Genomic DNA, 18,980 nt, shown 5'->3' with positions numbered 1-18,980 from the left:
TAAAATAAACTACGTCATCATTAGACCAGTTGGTCGCGAACCATTTGTACGAGCATTTCGCGTCGTATGTAAGCCGCACTCGTATAAATGGCCCTCTTATCTCACTGTTTTAGTATATACTAAAACAACTATTCGCCACAGTGTCGGTGGCTAGTTGTGGATATTAACCTCACCGCGAATATCCACCACTAGCCACCTCCACCTCCGTGAATAGTTGTTAATTCTTAAAAAAGAAACTAGGGATATCAGGTTTCCAGCATTTTCATTGGCTAGCCGGACACAAACTATCAGTTCTTATACCTTCTGTACCTAAAATGGTCAAGAAATACGTCAACAATAAAGCGAAACAATTGCGGCCGGCTAAAATCGCTTCGCACTGGAGTTAAATTAAAAAGAAGTTCTTGAACTGTTACAAAAAAAAAAAAACGCAACACCAGAGAGCACAAAGAAAGCCACAAAGTATGGCATCAAAATATTTCAAGGAAGCAACTTGAAAACTTTATTTGGCAATTTAAGCATCTGTTTAATAACGCGAAGCAAAACAATGCAAGTTGAAGCAATTTACAGTTACAAATTATCTGTACATGGCAACATCCGGTTTCGTCTTTCAAAATAAAGTTAGGAAGATCTGTCTAAAATCTTGCGCGTGTTTTTAATAAAGGGAGTTTAAGCAAGCGCGTTTTTGAGACGCGGACGGCAACCGGAAGTGACCTGTTTTCCCTTTTAACTTGTCTTCACACAACCACATTTCATTGTCAAGTTTCTTTTCTCCATTAGAGATGATTAGTATAAAAATCTGGGAGACACAACTGTCCTGGAACGCGAATTGGTCTCTTCCGGTTGCCGTCCGCGTCTCAAAAACGCGCGTGCTTAAGCTCCCTAGTTATTCCACTCGTGCTTGTTGGATATGCGTATGATTATAGCCAACTCGGCGACCAGCCTCGTTGGCTATCTATCCTTTTCTATACAACGCACCCTCGTGGAATCATTAGGGAGCCTTAGCAAAGACAACAGGAACGGCAACGGCAACGAGAACGTTATCTCAAATTATTATATGGCTCTGTCTCACAATGACTGGGAACTACCAAGTTCACGAATTTGATTGGCTGAAATCGATATTGACCGCGGTCTAGATTTTCCCATCTAGACCGGCATCTAGACCGGTAAGGTTTTGCGGTGAAAAGATGCAAACTAAAATGCAAAAATATTGAGTATTTTCTTCTACCAATATTTATTTATGGAAGTGCCAAACAGCATGATGACAAAAGAGAGGATGACGAGCAAACTTTGACAGAATTAAGTTCAGCTCATCGCCACTCATCGCCGTTCGCAAACAAAATGTCAGTTAGTACAAACCAGTTACATTAAACGAATTAAATTGTTCTTGTTTGCCATATAATAAACATCTTATTAACCGAGCTTAGTCGGTCTGTATGGGAGAATCTTGACCTCGGTCGTGTGTACAGACCTCACTGCGTTCGGTCTGTACTCACGACCTCGGTCAAGATTCTCCCATACAGACCTCCTGCTCGGTTAATAAGAGCTAAGCATAAATTCCTGTTATTGTAATCACTTCGAGACTATTCCAAGCTTTTTAGCATGATAATGGTGTGGCAATCCCTCAAGAATGAAACCGATATGAGTCACGCTTAATAAATTTAGGGGAGAAAATAAAAATTTATCTTCAAGTGCTGACGTCCTCCATAAAGGCCCAGTAACACGGGCAACATTTTTCAGGCAACTTGTTGCGCAACAATATTGCGTTGCAACTTGGATGGTTTACTGTGCGTATTACCGCGTTCTTGCGCAACAAACTTTTATATTGCAAAAAGTAGAAGTCGCTTTTACTTTTTGCAACATGAATATTTGTTGCGCAAGAAGCGCAACAAACCCTCTAGACTTGCAAAGCAATATTGTTGCGCGACAAGTTGCACCAAAAATGTTGCCCGTATTACCGAGCCTTAAAACCTCAAATTTAGTTATTTCACGTTGTTGTTTTGCTGACGACGGCATAAAAAATGGACAAAAATGAAAACCACACGGCAGAGCGTGGAAAGCTATTGTTTTCGCTCACTAAATATGCAGATTTGCTGTCGCCGTTTTGGTTGCTCAAGCTCCCTATTGTTAAATATACACAGCACAAGTACAGAAAATCTCGTAAAATATACCAGTCAAAAAACAGTTTCATTTTTTTTAATTTTGATTTTTTTTTTAATTTTGGGTAAATACGTTGAGAACTGTTTTTCAGTCTTCAAATCAGAGTCTGTTTATTTAGATGCGACCCAGTAGAGAGATCCCAGATGAACAGCAGATTTTCCCCACAATCACAACGGAAAAAGGATCACGTAGCAGCGATCTTCAACTTGAGCAACTGCTTATCGCCATGACTTTAAATGACATAAAGGAGATGAAAGAGACTGTTGACGCCGACTACAAAACATTTAAGAAGGAAATGCAGGAGATAAGTAATCATCTGAGTAACGCTAAAGCAGAATCGGAATCGTTGGAAAGTGAACTAGGTTCTTCTTTCAAGCGATTAAAAAGGATGTTTTATGAGGAGAGACCAATCATTATCAAGACCTTTTTGAGCACTGCGGACCGGTGTGATCTCGCAGTTATAAATACGTGGGCGTCCCAAGCCAAAGAAGAAGAAAGAAAAAGAGAAGTTCCAATCATTGTCGATCTTTTGAGGATGATTAGGAAGGAAATGGAGGATCTTGGTAAGAAGACAAAGGAAAAAACAGATGACATGTTAAAGGAGTTGGCTCAACTTAAGAGTGACGCACAACTTCACCATCTTTCTTTAAAGTCAAAGAAGGAAGGCCTCGATAAGAAGTTCATCGAGTTAGAAGAGCTGATCCAGGGATGCTGCACAATTAAGAAGATCCCACTTTCGATACTTGAGGGCTCCAAGGACTGATTGATTGATCGGAAGCAATCTTTGACAGGTCAAGTGATTTATTCTGTTCGGGGTGGATTCAAGTTTATATTTCCATATGTAAGCTGATTGCAAATGCCAATTCCCGCCTTTTCCTTCAATTTTGGATATAAAACTACGATGTCGAATGTGAAAATCAAGACAAATGTGAAACTTGGATGTCAAATTCTGATGTTGAATTTTGGCGGAGATATAATGTCATATTATTATATAAACACCGATGAAATACCAGGTGAGCTTTCCACCAAAAACATGTTATCTTCACACGTGAAAAGATCACTATTGCTATGGTTACGTATAAAAAATGCGCTTTTTGATGCCTTTCGTGAAATGATTTAGTATTTCATTGGTGTTTATATAATAAATAGAACACAACATGGCCACTTGGAGATACGAAATTTCTCTTCTCGATTTGAAAAATATTTCCATTCTCGAAGACAAATTTCACATCTCCTCGGGGCCATGTAATATCCTCTATATATTACATGGCCGGTTGGAGATACGAAATTTCTCTTCTTGTGTTGAAAAATATTTCACTGGTTCGCTGCGCTCACTTGTCAAACATTATTCAACACGAGAAGAGAAATTTCGTATCTCCAAGCGGCCATGTAATATTCTATTTATTATCTGAACTTAACACCAATGAAATACCAAATCATTTCACGAAAGGCATCGAAAGGCGCGATTTTCATATCTAACCATAGCAACAGTGATCTTTTCACGTGTGAAAATAACATCTTCATGTGTGAAGATATCATGTTTTCGCGCGAAAGCTCACTTGGTATTTCTTTGGTGTTTATATAATAAAATGTATTATTCTTCCAAAAAAGAAAAAAGTATCCTTGCGATCTTTCCTTTAGCATTAGTGATGTACAGGTTCCTATCGTAGACCCTTTAGACCTTTTAGGCGTCACTATCGATAACTCGCTAAATTTTAGCAAACACATTGGCAAGATAATTGAGAAAGTTGGAAATCAGTTCGATGTTTTGAGCAGGCTAAAAAACACGCTATCAGTCTCTTCGAAGATGTGCCTCTACGGCTCGTATGTAATGTCTTGTTTTACTTACTGTTCTGCGATTTGGCATAATTGCAATGAGTCTGATAAGCAGATGCTGGAAAGGCGTAACTTGAATATGAGAGCTCTAAGGTGTGTCTACAACAAACGGGTGCCCTTTCATGGTGATGATGACTACGGCTTAACTTTGCCCAATCGTCTCCTACAGGACATTGCCATATTAATTTTTAAAGCTGTAAACGGTATGTTACCGGGATATATAAGTGACTTGTTCGTCGTACGTAATAATGTAAAGTACTTGAGAGGCACCAACAAGCTCTTCGTCCCACGTAAGAAAACTACAAACTTTAGCTTAAAATCTAAAACTTTTATTGGTGTTAAAGTGTGAAATTCTTTACAAGATGAATTACCTTCAGTGACAATCCATAAGGAATTTAAGAGTGCAGTAGGAGAGCTACATTTGTAATGTATAGTTTTCTATGATTCACTGTAATAATTTTAAGATTTCAGGAATGCTTACTTATTGATATATAGTCAGAATGTTAGTCAAATTGATCATGTATTTTTCTTTCTTTTTGATATTTTAATACTTTTCTCGGCATATTAGCATGTTTTGCGAGGGGCCTAATCAGCCTCATCAATCCGAGTTGAAATAAAGTTACCTACCTATCTATCTTGCGTTTTGTCGCTTGAGAATGGAAGTCATAATTGCAGTCTTTCCCGCCATGTTTACATCCATGTTTGTTGGGAACCTAGCGAGGATCATAACAAAAAGAGCACCGAAGATAATGATTTTACCATGGAGGATGTTGATAGGACAAAGATAATGAAGTGTTCACAAGTTGTAGGAAACACCGAATTGGATGATTTAATCACCGACTATAATGAAATAAACACTGAATATAAAGAAAGAAACACCGAATTATGAAGTGAAACCGAACGAATAAACCAACCAGTATAACAAAATGACCACCAAATATACTGATTTAAGCACCGTGTATCATAAAGTAAGCACGGGATATAATGAAGGAGACACCGAATATAATGAAGTAAACACCAAATGTACTGATTTAAGGAGGATCGAAATAGTTTCTTCTATTTTTCACACAAATAAACATATTCTGTTCTTAGTTATAGTCAGGGTATTCATATCAAAATGAAATTTGGCCAGGGTATTAAGTGCCGATCATAGATTTCTGACATGACATTCTCCTCCAAAATAACATTACCATGGCAACGATATATAGCATTTCTTTGAGCCTTAAAATCAACATATATTGCCTTTTTTTGGAAAAATGGGGCGGTGAAATCTTCCGACTCAGCGTTGCGTTACAAGCCTCTGATTTAAAGATTGAAAAACAATTCTCAACGTATTTAGTAAAAATTCAAAATTTAAACTGTTTATTGACTGGTATATTTTACGAGATTTTCTGTACTTGTGCTGTGTATATTTAACAATTACTCCACGTGCGCACGGAGAGGATGGATATCCAACGAGGCGTGTAGGACGTGTAGCGCCGAGTTGGCGATCATCATCTCATATCCAACAAGCACGAGTGGAGGATAATTGTTTTATTAAAAACGCCCCCAAGACATATATTAGACAAATCTTCCTGTTTTTATTTTGTAAAAAGAAACCGGATGTTACAATGTACAAATAATTTGTAACTGTAAATTGTCTCAACTTACATTGTTTTGCTTCGGGTTATTAAACTGACACAGATGCTCGAATTGTTAAAATAAAGTTTTCAAGTTGCTTCCTTGAAATATTTTCATGCCATACTTTGTGGCTTTCTTTGTGCTCTCTGGTGTTGCGTTTTGTAACAGTTCAAAGACTTCTTTTTCATTTAACTCCGGTGCGAGGCGATTTTCACCGGTCGCCACTGTTTTGCTTTATTGCTTACGCATTCCTTGGCCATATTAGGTGCAGCAAGTATCAGAACTGATAGCCTTTTTCCGGCTAGCCAATGAAAATGCTGGAAATCTGGGCGTTTGCCATTTGCACGGAAAATCCGGTTGGAATGGAACGCTCGTAATGGTACAGGATTTTGCCGATGTGACGTTTCGCCAGGCTCGAGTCTCCCGCGCCTAGAAGAAAACAATGACAAATCAAAATGACGGCTGCATTTGCAGTGTCGAAACAGCCAAGTCTCTCCCTCAATTGAAGGATTATTCTTAATTATCAACGTCTTCCAAGTGAAGTATTATCGTTCATTTTGGACACTGAAAGCTTGAGAGGGATCATGGGAACGTGTGAGTAATAACCCTTCACTTAACCACTAAACCAAAACATCACTAACTGCGAGGATGTTATTTTTTTGTTAATGTAAATATTTTTTTCTTCCAAAAGTGCCCCTGTAAACGTGTGTAAACACCCGTTAAGAAGCAAGCTTACACAGTGAAAAATGCCGGTTACCAAACTTCAAGAGAAAGCTAACTATTTTAAAATCAAGCTTCAGGCTTGACCATTATTCAGCAATAATTATATATAGATATACTAATTAGTTTTGGTAAATATTCGGCACAATTTCTAGCCAGTTGATCTTAAGTGGTTAAGTGGATAAAAACATTTCCTTCAAAGTGGGTGCTCCGGGTTCAAATCCTGTCCAGGTGCTGCATTTACTTTTTTTCTTTTTATTTGCTACCACAAGTCCTGGGACAGAGTAATCTAAATGGAGGATTATACTTCATTTGGAGCAAACTGACAATGAAGGATAACCCTTCATTTGAGGAAGAGATCCTGTTGGTCGAATGGCGGGAAAAGAGGCTGAAGTGAACCGGGTCGATTAGAAGTTTACAAATGGTACAGGATTTTTCCGGTCATTTCGGTTGGAACGGGAAAAGAGGAATACGTGTGAGGATTTCCATCTTTTCCGGAAACTTTCCAGAAGAATGAGCTGTACCATTTGAATTTCCCACCGGAATTTTTGGTTTTTGTTGACAAATGGTAAACGATCCTGATTTCTGTAGTTCGATTTTTAATAACTAACAATTATTCCACGAGCGCGAGTTGGATATGAGATGGTAAATAGCCAACGAGACGCGTAGCGCCTCGTTGGCTATAACCAGTCTCATATCCAACAGGCGAGAATGGAATAATTGTTTTATTAAATTCCTTAAACTCCAAAAAGCTTGCAAAAAATGGGATAAAATCCTAGCGACATCGAAAAAACTTGATGAATATGAGATGTTGTGTAATACCTTGTGGTCAGACAGACGCAGGCTTATCGCAAAAACATTTCTTACCTTTTTGCGTAGTTTTAAACGTTGGAACTGATCCAAAATTTCCACAAAAACGTTTTTTTTTTCTTGCTTTATTCCAAGCAAAAAGTCGCTTTCCGGCGAAAAAAACTTTTAGCTTAGCAACGCTTAGCGCAATCATTTACCATATGAGGTCAAACTAAGGCATATGAACTGATAACCGAGATTTAGTGAACCAATCAGAGCACAAGAAATGCAGTAACCGAGGTTGAAAATTTAATTATCAACAACTATTCACCGAAGTAGAGGTGGCTTGTGGTGGATATTGACCGAACCGTGAAGCGGCGAGGTAAATATCCACCACTAGCCACCGACACTGAGGTGAATAGTTGTTTTAGTATATACTAAAACGGTGCGCACTCACCGATAGTCACTGAGCATGAGGCGAATAATTGTTAATTAGTATATACTAAAACAGTGGATAGCGTTGAACTTGCCCGCTAATTGGCTACTCAAACTGCGGATATCCTTTGCTATTCACCTCTGAGCAATTCGCGCGGAATTTGCGCCCGAAAATTTTGTAATTTGTGCAGGAATAAATGAGTTAGGGACAGTGCCTACTATTGTTATTGCGCATACGTTCTGCGCATCTCGAGATACTCGGGTTTCCTATCGGTGATGCTTAATTACCAATACAGTGATATTTTTGCGCGGTTTAAAACTATCCGGAGAAAAGAGATCTTAGTAAGTACTCTTGTATCCAAAAAGAAAATTGAGTGTAACCATGCATTTGTGAGAGATAATTAAGCTTCAATTTGCGAAAGAACGCCATACATTGCTTTGTATTTCAAAGCTCTTTACAAATATTATTCATCAACTATCTTTGAAAAATGCGTGGATACCCCAAATGTTCTTTTTGGATTTCAATAACACTTGTTAAGACCTACATTTCCTGCATAATCATAAACCGAGGCAAAAATACCTTTGAATTAGTAGGCACCGTCCTTAAAATCATCTTCTTGCGCTGTATTATCTCACTGTTTTAGTATATACTAATTAACAACTATTCACCTCAGTGTCGGTCGCTAGTGTTGGATATTTGTTAATTAGTATATACCAAAACAGTGGATAGCGTTGAACGCGCTCCCTGATTGGGTACTCAATCAGTGTCCATCCTCTTATGTCCATCGCGCCCTCGTGGAATCATTAGGGACTTTACGATCTACGACGGCGACGTCAACGAAAACGTCACCTCAAAATATATCTTTGCCCTATCGTACGTTTCTCGCGGTTAGGCCATCTCGTTCGCGTCGTACAATGTGGGCGAAGTATCCTAAAAATAAATTGGTACTAGGGGTTGAAGAGTGAAAATAGAGAATTATAGATTCACATTTGTGCGCTCGCGTTATCAAAAATTCTCAAATTTGGTGATTTCACGTCGTTGTTGAGCAGGGTACCGCACGACTTTGTGCTAAAATGCATGCCGCACGTGCAACACGATTATTTTTCCTCTTTTAACCAATCATATTGTTGTTTCGTGGCGTTCTCGTTGACGAGCGCGTTGTAGATTGTAAATTCCCTATTAGGGAGCTTTAGCAAAGACGACGGGAACGGCAACGAGAACGTCATATAAAAACATAAGTTCACGTTATTGCGATCACTTCACGACTATTCCAAGCTTTTTAATACGACAAAGGTGTGGCAGTCCCTCAGAAATGAAACTGTTACTAGCGGCGCTTAATTTAGGGGAGAAAAATGAGAATTTATCTCCAAGTGCTGACGTTCTCCATAACACCTCAAACTTGGTTATTTCACGTTGTTGCTTTGCTGACGACGGCAAAGAAATGGACAAAAATGAAAAAAGCACGTGCAGGGCGTGCAAAGCTATTGTTTTTGTCTACTGAATATGCAAATTCGTAACGTTCTCGTTGCCGTCGCCGTTGTCGTTGCTAAAGCTCCCTATTAGGGAGTTTTAGCAAAGACGACGGCTACAGCAACGAAAACGTTAGTCCAAAATATAACTTAGCGCTATCGCAAGTATTTCTCGATTAATCCGTCTTGTTCACATTGTATAATACAGGCGAACTATGCTGTAAATGGATGGGTACGAACGGTTTTAAAGTCAAAACTGAAAATGACTTTTTCATTGTTATATGCTCACGTTGTCGTAAAAACCTAAAATTTGGTGATTTCACGTAGTTGTTTTGTGGCGTACGGCAAAGAAATGCACGGAAATTCGTGTTGCACATGCAGCACGAGCATTTTTCCTTTTTCAACCTAATACGGAGTTAAGAGCTACGACGCAGCGATAACGAAAACGTCATTTAAAATTGCAAGTTCATGTTTATTAATCTTTTCGTCATTATGTCGGTTTGTCTAACTTTTTAAAACTAGCGCAACTTTCCAGGAACTGAATTAGGAGTTGCGGTGTTGAAGCTACGACAGAAAATTCAAATTCCGCTGGCTTGTGTTCACGCTCTCAGTAAAACTTGAGAATTGGTCATTTCACGTCGCAGATTTGCCGAAAACGTGAAAGAAAAATGCACGTGCAGAGCGTGTAAAGCTATTGTTTTTGCTCATTAAATATGCAACATTTGTGACGTTTTCGTGGCCGTCGCATCGTAGATCTTAAACTCCCTATTAAGGCCATGTTACACGAAGCAATTTTTCTTGCAACGATGATGAATAAAATAACCTTTCAAGTTGCAGAGGGTATGTTACACGTTGGCAACTTCTTTCGCAACTTGCAACGCGTACAATAACAAACAAGATGGCGGACGCGCTAAGTCGCCGAGATCTTGCGAAAGATGAGCTCTGATTGGCCCATTCTGAGAAAATTGCGCTGCAAGTTGCAGAGGGGATGTCATACGCAAGCAACTGTCTCGCAACGTTGCGAAAAGTAGGGGGTCGTTCTACTTTTCTCGCAACTCGCAACGCAACAATTCCATGGGGTGTTACACGTGATTTTTTGTCGCAACTTGCAACGCAACGTTTGTTACGATGCGAGCTGCAAGAAATATTGTCTCGTGTAACATGGCCTTTAGCGAGCTTTAGCAACGACGACTGGAACGGCAACGAGAACGTTAACTGTTTTTCAATCTTTAAATCAGAGTCTGTTTATTTAGATACGTCCCAGTAGAGAGATCGCGGATCAACAGCAGATTTTCCGCACAATCACAAGGGAAAAAGGATCACGTAGCAACGATCTTCAACTTGAGCAAGTGCTTATCGCCATGGCTTTAAATGACATAAAGGAGATGAAAGAGACTGTTGACGCCGACTGCAAAACATTTAAGAAGGAAATGCAGGAGATAAGTAATCATCTGAGTAACGCTAAAGCAGAATCGGAATCGTTGGAAAGTGAACTAGGTTCTTCTTTCAAGCGATTAAAAAGGATGTTTTATGAGGAGAGACCAATCATTACCAAGTGGAAGACCTTTTTGAGCACTGCGGACCGGTGTGATCTCGCAGTTGTAAATACGTGGGCGTCCCAAGCCAAAGAAGAAGAAAGAAAAAGAGAAGTTCCAATCATTGTCGATCTTTTGAGGATGATTAGGAAGGAAATGGAGGATCTTGGTAAGAAGACAAAGGAAAAAACAGATGACATGTTAAAGGAGTTGGCTCAACTTAAGAGTGACGCACAACTTCACCATCTTTCTTTAAAGTCAAAGAAGGAAGGCCTCGATAAGAAGTTCATCGAGTTAGAAGAGCTGATCCAGGGATGCTGCACAATTAAGAAGATCCCACTTTCGATACTTGAGGGCTCCAAGGACTGATTGATTGATCGGAAGCAATCTTTGACAGGTCAAGTGATTTATTCTGTTCGGGGTGGATTCAAGTTTATATTTCCATATGTAAGCTGATTGCAAATGCCAATTCCCGCCTTTTCCTTCAATTTTGGATATAAAACTACGATGTCGAATGTGAAAATCAAGACAAATGTGAAACTTGGATGTCAAATTCTGATGTTGAATTTTGGCGGAGATATAATATCATATTATTATATAAACACCGATGAAATACCAGGTGAGCTTTCCACCAAAAACATGTTATCTTCACACGTGAAAAGATCACTATTGCTATGGTTACGTATAAAAAATGCGCTTTTTGATGCCTTTCGTGAAATGATTTAGTATTTCATTCGTGTTTATATAATAAATAGAACACAACATGGCCACTTGGAGATACGAAATTTCTCTTCTCGATTTGAAAAATATTTCCATTCTCGAAGACAAATTTCACATCTCCTCGGGGCCATGTAATATCCTCTATATATTACATGGCCGGTTGGAGATACGAAATTTCTCTTCTTGTGTTGAAAATATTTCACTGGTTCGCTGCGCTCACTCGTCAAATATTATTCAACACGAGAAGAGAAATTTCGTATCTCCAAGCGGCCATGTAATATTCTATTTATTATCTGAACTTAACACCAATGAAATACCAAATCATTTCACGAAAGGCATCGAAAGGCGCGATTTTCATATCTAACCATAGCAACAGTGATCTTTTCACGTGTGAAAATAACACCTTCATGTGTGAAGATATCATGTTTTCGCGCGAAAGCTCACTTGGTATTTCTTCGGTGTTTATATAATAAAATGTATTATTCTTCCAAAAAAGTATCCTTGCGATCTTTCCTTTAGCATTAGTGATGTACAGGTTCCTATCGTAGACCCTTTAGACCTTTTAGGCGTCACTATCGATAACTCGCTAAATTTTAGCAAACACATTGGCAAGATAACTAAGAAAGTTGGAAATCAGTTAGATGTTTTCAGCAGGCTAAAGAACACGCTATCAGTCTCTTCGAAGATGTGCCTCTACGACTCGTATGTAATGTCTTATTTTACTTACTGTTCTGAGCACAGGGGCATTCTGTCTGCGCGTGCGCGACTTTGAGATCTCTTATGAGCGTATCCGCTGGCCCACCATAAGCAGAAACCAAAATAATGGCGGTCTACGTGGCGAAAAGTTTCGAGTACGTGTCGTTATCTGTGTAGTTTATCTTCCTTGCCTTACGTGTAGACGGTGTCAAAAGATCGAGAAACGGTTGGGCTGTTTATGGCAAAAAGTCACAGCAAAGTGCTTTCGAATAATAAGGGGAAACCAAGTTGTTTTGGTGTGGAACTGTCACGTAGTCAGTAATCTTGCGAAAGTTGCATAATTCGAAGGGCTCTTCAAACACACATAAGCAGACTAGACAGACATTTTACCGCGTTAGTTTTGATTCCAACCTACGTGTTTACCTCTCACTGTTCACTCTTTCGCTGTGTTGGGCATTCTTGTTTGAAATGTGTTAAAATATCAAGAATTTCAGCTACATTATGAAAATAAATGTTCACACCCAAGGTTTACGGTAGCTTGCTTTTTTTGGTTTCAAGTTTGTTGGCATGAACGCGAACAAGCGTGAACGACGGGCCAAAAACAGCAGCTTTGACCAAACTATGGTCTGAGTAAACAGCCAGAAAATAGAGAGTTGGTAATGTTACCACGGGAAAAATGTTTAGAAATTGTGGAACGTTTGAAGCTTCTGACAGAGAGTAAGTCATGTTAAGTCTTGGTTTCGTGTATTGCATGGAGGACCTCCCATTTGAAAATTACTTAGCTTACATGGTGTTAGCTTCAGGGAACTAGAGCAAGATAGCTGGTTAAGATTTTGAGTTTAAGCACATCCCAAATCCCTAGGGAACTAAATCTGAGGACCTGAAATAAATAACCACTGTCTAAGGGCATAGCAAGGTCTATGATTCCCATGTTGTAATTGAACAAGCTGCCCTCTTGAACCTTGTACAACTGTCTCAATCTGTAGGAATGATCCTTCTCTGTGTTCATTTCCAAAGAATCAGACTATTCAAGTTGAAAATTGATTACAAAATGACAACAGGAAATTAGTAAGTTCTGACTAGACCAGGCCCAGGGAACAAAGCGATGTTAAGAGTGACACACCAAAGAGTATTCCTTTTTAATATCAAGCCCCAAGCTTTTTAAACTTTTACAAGTATAGAACTAAAATATAATTTAGTTTGTTAGTCCTTCGGAAGTATAAGATATGAGGAAATGGTCAACAACTGTATTCACAATAAATGGATATCCAAAACGTAATGATCACGAGTGTTTTTCTTCATATCAACTTGCTGGTCACCTTACTGAGACTATGACATGTAACATTTTATTATGTAGGATGGATGTAACTCCAACTAGTGAAATCTTAACTGTACATTGAATTTATAAGCAACAAAGAATCCCATTTGTATGAGCCTCATGAATTCAGCACATCTGTTAATTTTACTGCAAACAAATTAATTATCTATGAGTGTTTAAGATTCCAATCATAATCCAGAACTCCAAGAGCTTCAAATACGGCTGTTTCACATAACCAATTTGCCCATTTATCTTCATTCACAACTGGTTCTCAAGGTAACACCTTTCCACAAAACTTGACCTCTCAGCCATCACTTCTGTCCATTGCTCCAATTGTTGAGCCACTGCTCATCTATCTAAACAGCAGAGAATACGCTGTCAGTTCTTTTGATCCTAACTTTTAATTCTGTACATGAAACACTTTTTCCAAAGCAAGCTTACTGATAAACCTAAGACATGGAGAATTATGGACACTTTTCGACAAACTGTGATGAGTAAACTCTTCAAATTAAAGACATGCAATATGGAACTCTTTTCATTCTTCTAGATAATTTACATTCCCCTTGTCCTTTCAATTAACAGCCTAACCTTAAAACTAAATAATAATTTGCAGAGTATTGAAGATAATCAAGTGCAGGTTTCACTTATTCTAGACGGTACAACGGGATTTTGGCAAGTAAAAGGTGTTTCCTAACATTTTTTTTGTACAATTATATAACTAACACATACATCTAAAGAAATCGTGATTGGCATTCCTCTACAGGCTAAGGGATACACACTAAAAGCGAAATGTCTGTTCTGCCCTACAGAGCTCGTCTCCAGAATTACAACCAAATCTTTTTGAATGAGTATTCTCACTTATTTCTTAAATCGCTCGTCTAAGAACACTTGCTGAGGTAAATTCAATTGCTGCACAGAGAAAAAAAAACCGATGAGCTTTTAATGCTAGTCTGCTAGGTAGCAGCATACTAATGAAATAAACACGATAACAGAGCTTACGCCATCCGGTTCGAAAACTACATGACAAGCTCCAAATGTGCAATCTTCGACAGTAAACGGTAGTAGTTTGCCTTGCTACAAAAAAGAGCACGCATTTTTTCGGAATAAATAAACCAGATGAAGCGGAGGACAAAGAAACAAACAATACACTAAAAGTGTTCTCGGACTTGGGGGCCGGCGAAAAAAGGTAGTTTAACCGAACTTTTGACTTAAGTTAGCTCTAGGAGACGAAAAAAGCAATTACAAAAATACCTACTGAAGCACAGGAAAAAAAATTGCAAAAGTCATCGTGTATTGAAATGACACTACAACCTTGTTAAAAATGGACAACTATATGCTCTGCACAACAGACTTGGAGAGCAGCAAGACAGAAGACTTTTGTGATCCACGACTTGGAAAATCTATCCAAACTTCCCAAATAAAAATTTGCCAAAAGCTGTTGTAATAACATTGTAATCCTACAAACAGCGCATTTTTTAAAGCCTGGAGTCCCAAGCGGCTGCAAAGAGGAAGAAGACACAATGTTATTTGAAGTAATTTAAAGCTTGGGGGCCGGCGGAATTATGATGAAAACTTACTTCAAAGTTGAAGCAAAATCAGCTCAAATTCAAAATTTCCATCTCATAAAGGGTGGTGTATCTCAGGATCGTGTCAATATGCAGCCCTATGATTCATTATAATAAAGCTTCAACATCTTCAAACTAACCTGCATCATTTGCCTTCTCGTGTGAACATCTTGAACTTCGGTAAATCAAATGCCAAACTCCACTTCTTTGGGCCTTTATCTCGTTTTGTTCGCAATTTGATCATTAAAATATTCTCATCCGAACGCCCAACAAACTCGAAGAATATCCATAGTGTGGATAGAAAAGTGTGTAATTTTGTTACAATCTTTCATCTCTCTTGACAAAATATTTTTCAAAGTGTAGATCGCCCGTTTAAAAACCCGCGGGCAGCGCGTTCAAAATAACAATGGCGCCGAACTCGAATAATTCCATTCCCTTCGCGCATGCTCAGACAAAATGCCCATGTGCTACTGTTCTGCGATTTGGCATAATTGCAATGAGTCTGATAAGCAAATGCTGGAAAGGCTTAACTTGAATATGAGAGCTCTAAGATGTGTCTACAACAAACAGGTGCCCTTTCATGGTGATGATGACTACGGCTTAACTTTGCCCAATTGTCTTCTACAGGACATTGCCATATTAATTTTTAAAGCTGTAAACGGTATGTTACCGGGATATATAAGTGACTTGTTCGTCGTACGCAATAATGTGACGTGCTTGAGAGGCACCAACAAGCTCTTCGTCCTACAACGTTTAATGGTGCCAAAGTGTGGAATTTTTTACCGGATGAATAACGTTCAACGACAATCCATAAGGAATTTTAGAATGCTGTAAAAGAGCAACATTTGTAATGTATAGTTTTCTATGATTCACTGTAATAATTTTAAGATTTCAGGATTGCTTACTTATTGATAAAGTTAGAATGTTAGTTAAATTGATCATGTTTTTATTTTTTATTTTTGATATTTTCATACTTTTCTCGGCATATTAGCATGTACATGCGAGGGGCCTAATCAGCCTCAGCAACCCGAGCTGAAATAAAGTTACCTATCTACCTACAATAGATAATCAGTCTTGTCGTCATTAAGCTTGGGCCGGTCCAACAACATCCACTGACGAAGATCCTCTATGCATCGCTGCATGGCAGTAACTGCCTTAACATGACTTGGGTTAACATGAAATCAGACATTACCAAACATAGCCACCTTTAAACAAAGGGCTAAAATTAAATACGAAACAGAAAAGTTTATATGTGTTAAAACCAATTGCATGGACAAATTTTTATATTTAATAAGAAGTGGACCGTGAGCTTAGTGTTTATAATTGTGTTTATTAAAAACCGGCTCTGCGCTTGGGTTTGTTATTAATGGAATCATATACGTATTATTATTATTTTTTTTGTGGGGGTGGGGGGGGGAACATTTATTTCATTTTCATTTCATTTGTTTATTCAACACCACATAAATTCATCTAAAGTTACAGTGAATAATTGACTAAAATAATGGGAAATAGAAAATAATAGACTAGAATCTTACATAAATAATAATAATAATAATAATAATAATAATAATAATAATAATAATAATAAGGAGGATCCAACCATGGAGCTGGTGCGCCAGTTTGAAGACCGTTCAGCAAGGCTAGGTCATTGTTCTATAGTCAAGGAGGCTTTGAAGTATGGGCAAGAGCTTGGAATAAAGCTAAATTTGGTGCACCCTAACCCTACATGCTGTACTGAGGATGGAGATGAGATCCCAGGTACAAAGACCAAACAGCAGTTGAAGCGAGCTCAGCAGGAAAAGCTGAAGAAGGACGTGCGAAGTCAGAGTTGGCAAGGGAAGCTGATCGCATCGAGATGGAGTGACTCCGAGCTGAGTAACGGGTGTTTTGACTGGCTTAAGTGGAAATCCTGTCCATCATACGTGATTGCTGGTATCTATGAGCTGTACGAGCAGATGCTCAATACACGAATCTACCAGAGTAAAAAGACAAGAACTGCTAGGGAACTTGACGTGCAATGCAGACTCTGCGGTAAAGCTCAAGAGTCGGTAGCACATATTCTGGCTGGATGTTCGGCGCTTGCGCAGAGCAAATACCTTCACAGGCATAATTGCGCGTTGAAGATTCTGTTTTTTGAGATGCTCCATAATCTAGAACTCGTAGACACTGTACCACCTTGGTACTCCCCGATCGAGCCAAAACCTGTCTACGAAAGCGCAGATGCAAAAGCCTTTTGGGATGTCCCGCTGTACGCAGACCACGTGGTAGTGGGAGCCAACCGGATAGATGCTAGAGTTGTGGACCACAAGCGGAAGAATGTTACCATCTTAGAGATGAGTTGTCCATGGGTGGACAACAGAGCTGCAAAAGACCAGGATAAGACAGAGAAGTATGCCCCCTTGCGGCTGGAACTAAAACAACAATTCAAAGGATACAGCATAGACCAGCACAACATCATTCTAGATGTACTGGGAGGATACTCCAAAGGACGTGAGAGAACTGTCAGGGTTTTAGTGGGAAGGAAGAGTAAAGAAGTCTTGATAAAGATGCAGAAGTCCGTGTTAACTTCAAGTTTACACATTGCCCGCCACTTCAAGATAATGACATAAGATAAGACACTAGTAGAGCATTTTTTAAGTATTTTAATGTGATATCTCAGAGAAGGAGATTTGAATTTTTTTTTTTCCTTCAAGGTCTACTTAGAAGACATTTTAATGTATTAGTTTTTCTTTTAATTTTCTTATTTCTCGTTGGCCTTTAGGTTACGCAACAGCGCCCTACTGTGCTTTAGCTATCGTTTAGCACTGCTATAATAATAATAGAGTGGTTTTCAATTGAGTGTCGAAAGTAATTAGTTAATTACTTTGGTTTATGATTACTTCACTCAGGATTTGTTCAAAGTTCTCGCGCCACTTTTTCAACCAATCAGAAGTGAAACCAAAACCAATTGTGGCTCGCGCATGCACATTTTCCCGCGCTTTAGGTTAGCTACGTGTAATTACTTTGAGTTTTGATTGGCTTACCGGATTGCCTCCGTCCTTTTGGATTGGCCAAAGTAATTACTTTGGTTTTGGTTTTACGAAACTCATTCGAAAACCGCTCTAATAATAATAATAATAATAATAATAATAATAATAATAATAGAGAAGAGAAGTAAGAAGTAATGAGGAGACCTCAGGAAACCCCAGGGCTTATACTTAGAGGTCCCCTCGGAGATGTGTTAGGACTGCAAGACTAGTAAAGACATTCAGTGTATTGAGGTTTATTATTAACATACGGTGGCAATACTATAAGAGTCGGACGTTTCATACCATTAACTTAGGAAATCAAGAAGCTTTCTTTTAAAGGTGGATAGACTAGGAGAAGACGTAATTGATAATGGCAAAGCATTCCATATCTTTGGCCCTCGAAAGAGTATAGTGAATTGTTTGATATTAGTTCGGCAGGTATGAGGTCAAAAATGAGCTGAGGCTCTGGTATCATAATTATGAATTTGACCACTAGTCAGAAGTCAGAAGTAAATTTAACTTTTGCGGTACAAAAGGAATTCATTTTAAAAGTATCTAGGATATTCAATTGTGCAAATAAAGGTGCGGAAGGTACGCGATGATTAGAATTTGTCATAGCTAGCACAGCTCGTTTTTGAAGAAGAAAAATGCGATTTAAGTTTGTTACATTAGTAGAAGACCAAACTGTAGTACAAGTAGGAGCTCCAAAAAGCTTACACTGGGTTGCCTGTGGTACGCGTTACACAAAAAAAAGAAGGCACTGAATTGGGTGGTATTGAACTGCAGCGTCCTAGTTAATTTTTGCAAGTGGGACGTCATTAAGACTATTTGAGGGGTCACCCACATGTCGCGCCAGCAGAGGTCCTTTGGCTCACACGTTTACACGTTTAATTATTTTGTAATGTTCTTTCCCATTTTGAGGTCTTTTAGCTTTTTAAGCTTTGGTAATAAATTCAGTTTAAGATAACAAAACACGCTCTTGAATAAAATTCACTCGTTTCTTCTTTAAATAAATAGTCTGCAAAAAACTAACTGCAACTGCTCTGACGGACGTTTTCCAGCATGTCTTGCAGTTGCCCTAAGCAAACGTTTATTGCACACTCTAAGAAAG

The 18,980-nt window shown here is 38.7% G+C and overlaps 1 protein-coding gene and 1 long non-coding RNA gene across 3 annotated transcripts in view; one reads left to right on the top strand and one right to left on the bottom strand.

Moving 5' to 3' along the window:
* The window catches only part of LOC138034378 (uncharacterized), a 26,731-nt gene extending 15,668 nt beyond the window's left edge, over nucleotides 1-11,063 (top strand). Inside the window, exon 11 of one of the 2 annotated variants that reach the window (XM_068881813.1) lies at nucleotides 10,281-11,063. In XM_068881813.1, the coding sequence (XP_068737914.1) occupies nucleotides 10,281-10,931 (651 nt within the window). In that variant the 3' untranslated portion in view covers nucleotides 10,932-11,063. Of the gene's footprint in view, nucleotides 1-2,275; nucleotides 3,054-10,280 lie in introns of those variants that run through there. The other variant, XM_068881814.1, reaches the window with a different exon arrangement.
* A 2,042-nt stretch (nucleotides 11,064-13,105) lies between these two features.
* Nucleotides 13,106-15,297, bottom strand: LOC138034379 (uncharacterized). The gene is made up of 2 exons (XR_011128915.1): nucleotides 15,002-15,297; nucleotides 13,106-13,652 (listed from the first exon to the last, which is right to left on the bottom strand). It is a non-coding gene; the product is annotated as an uncharacterized lncRNA (long non-coding RNA).
* Nucleotides 15,298-18,980: the final 3,683 nt, after the last annotated feature.

This window comes from Montipora capricornis, unplaced genomic scaffold (assembly GCF_036669925.1).
Source record: "Montipora capricornis isolate CH-2021 unplaced genomic scaffold, ASM3666992v2 scaffold_117, whole genome shotgun sequence".
Lineage (NCBI taxonomy): Eukaryota > Metazoa > Cnidaria > Anthozoa > Scleractinia > Acroporidae > Montipora > Montipora capricornis.
Note: the sequence above shows the minus strand (reverse complement) of the source record. Positions and strands in the feature narration are given on the sequence as shown.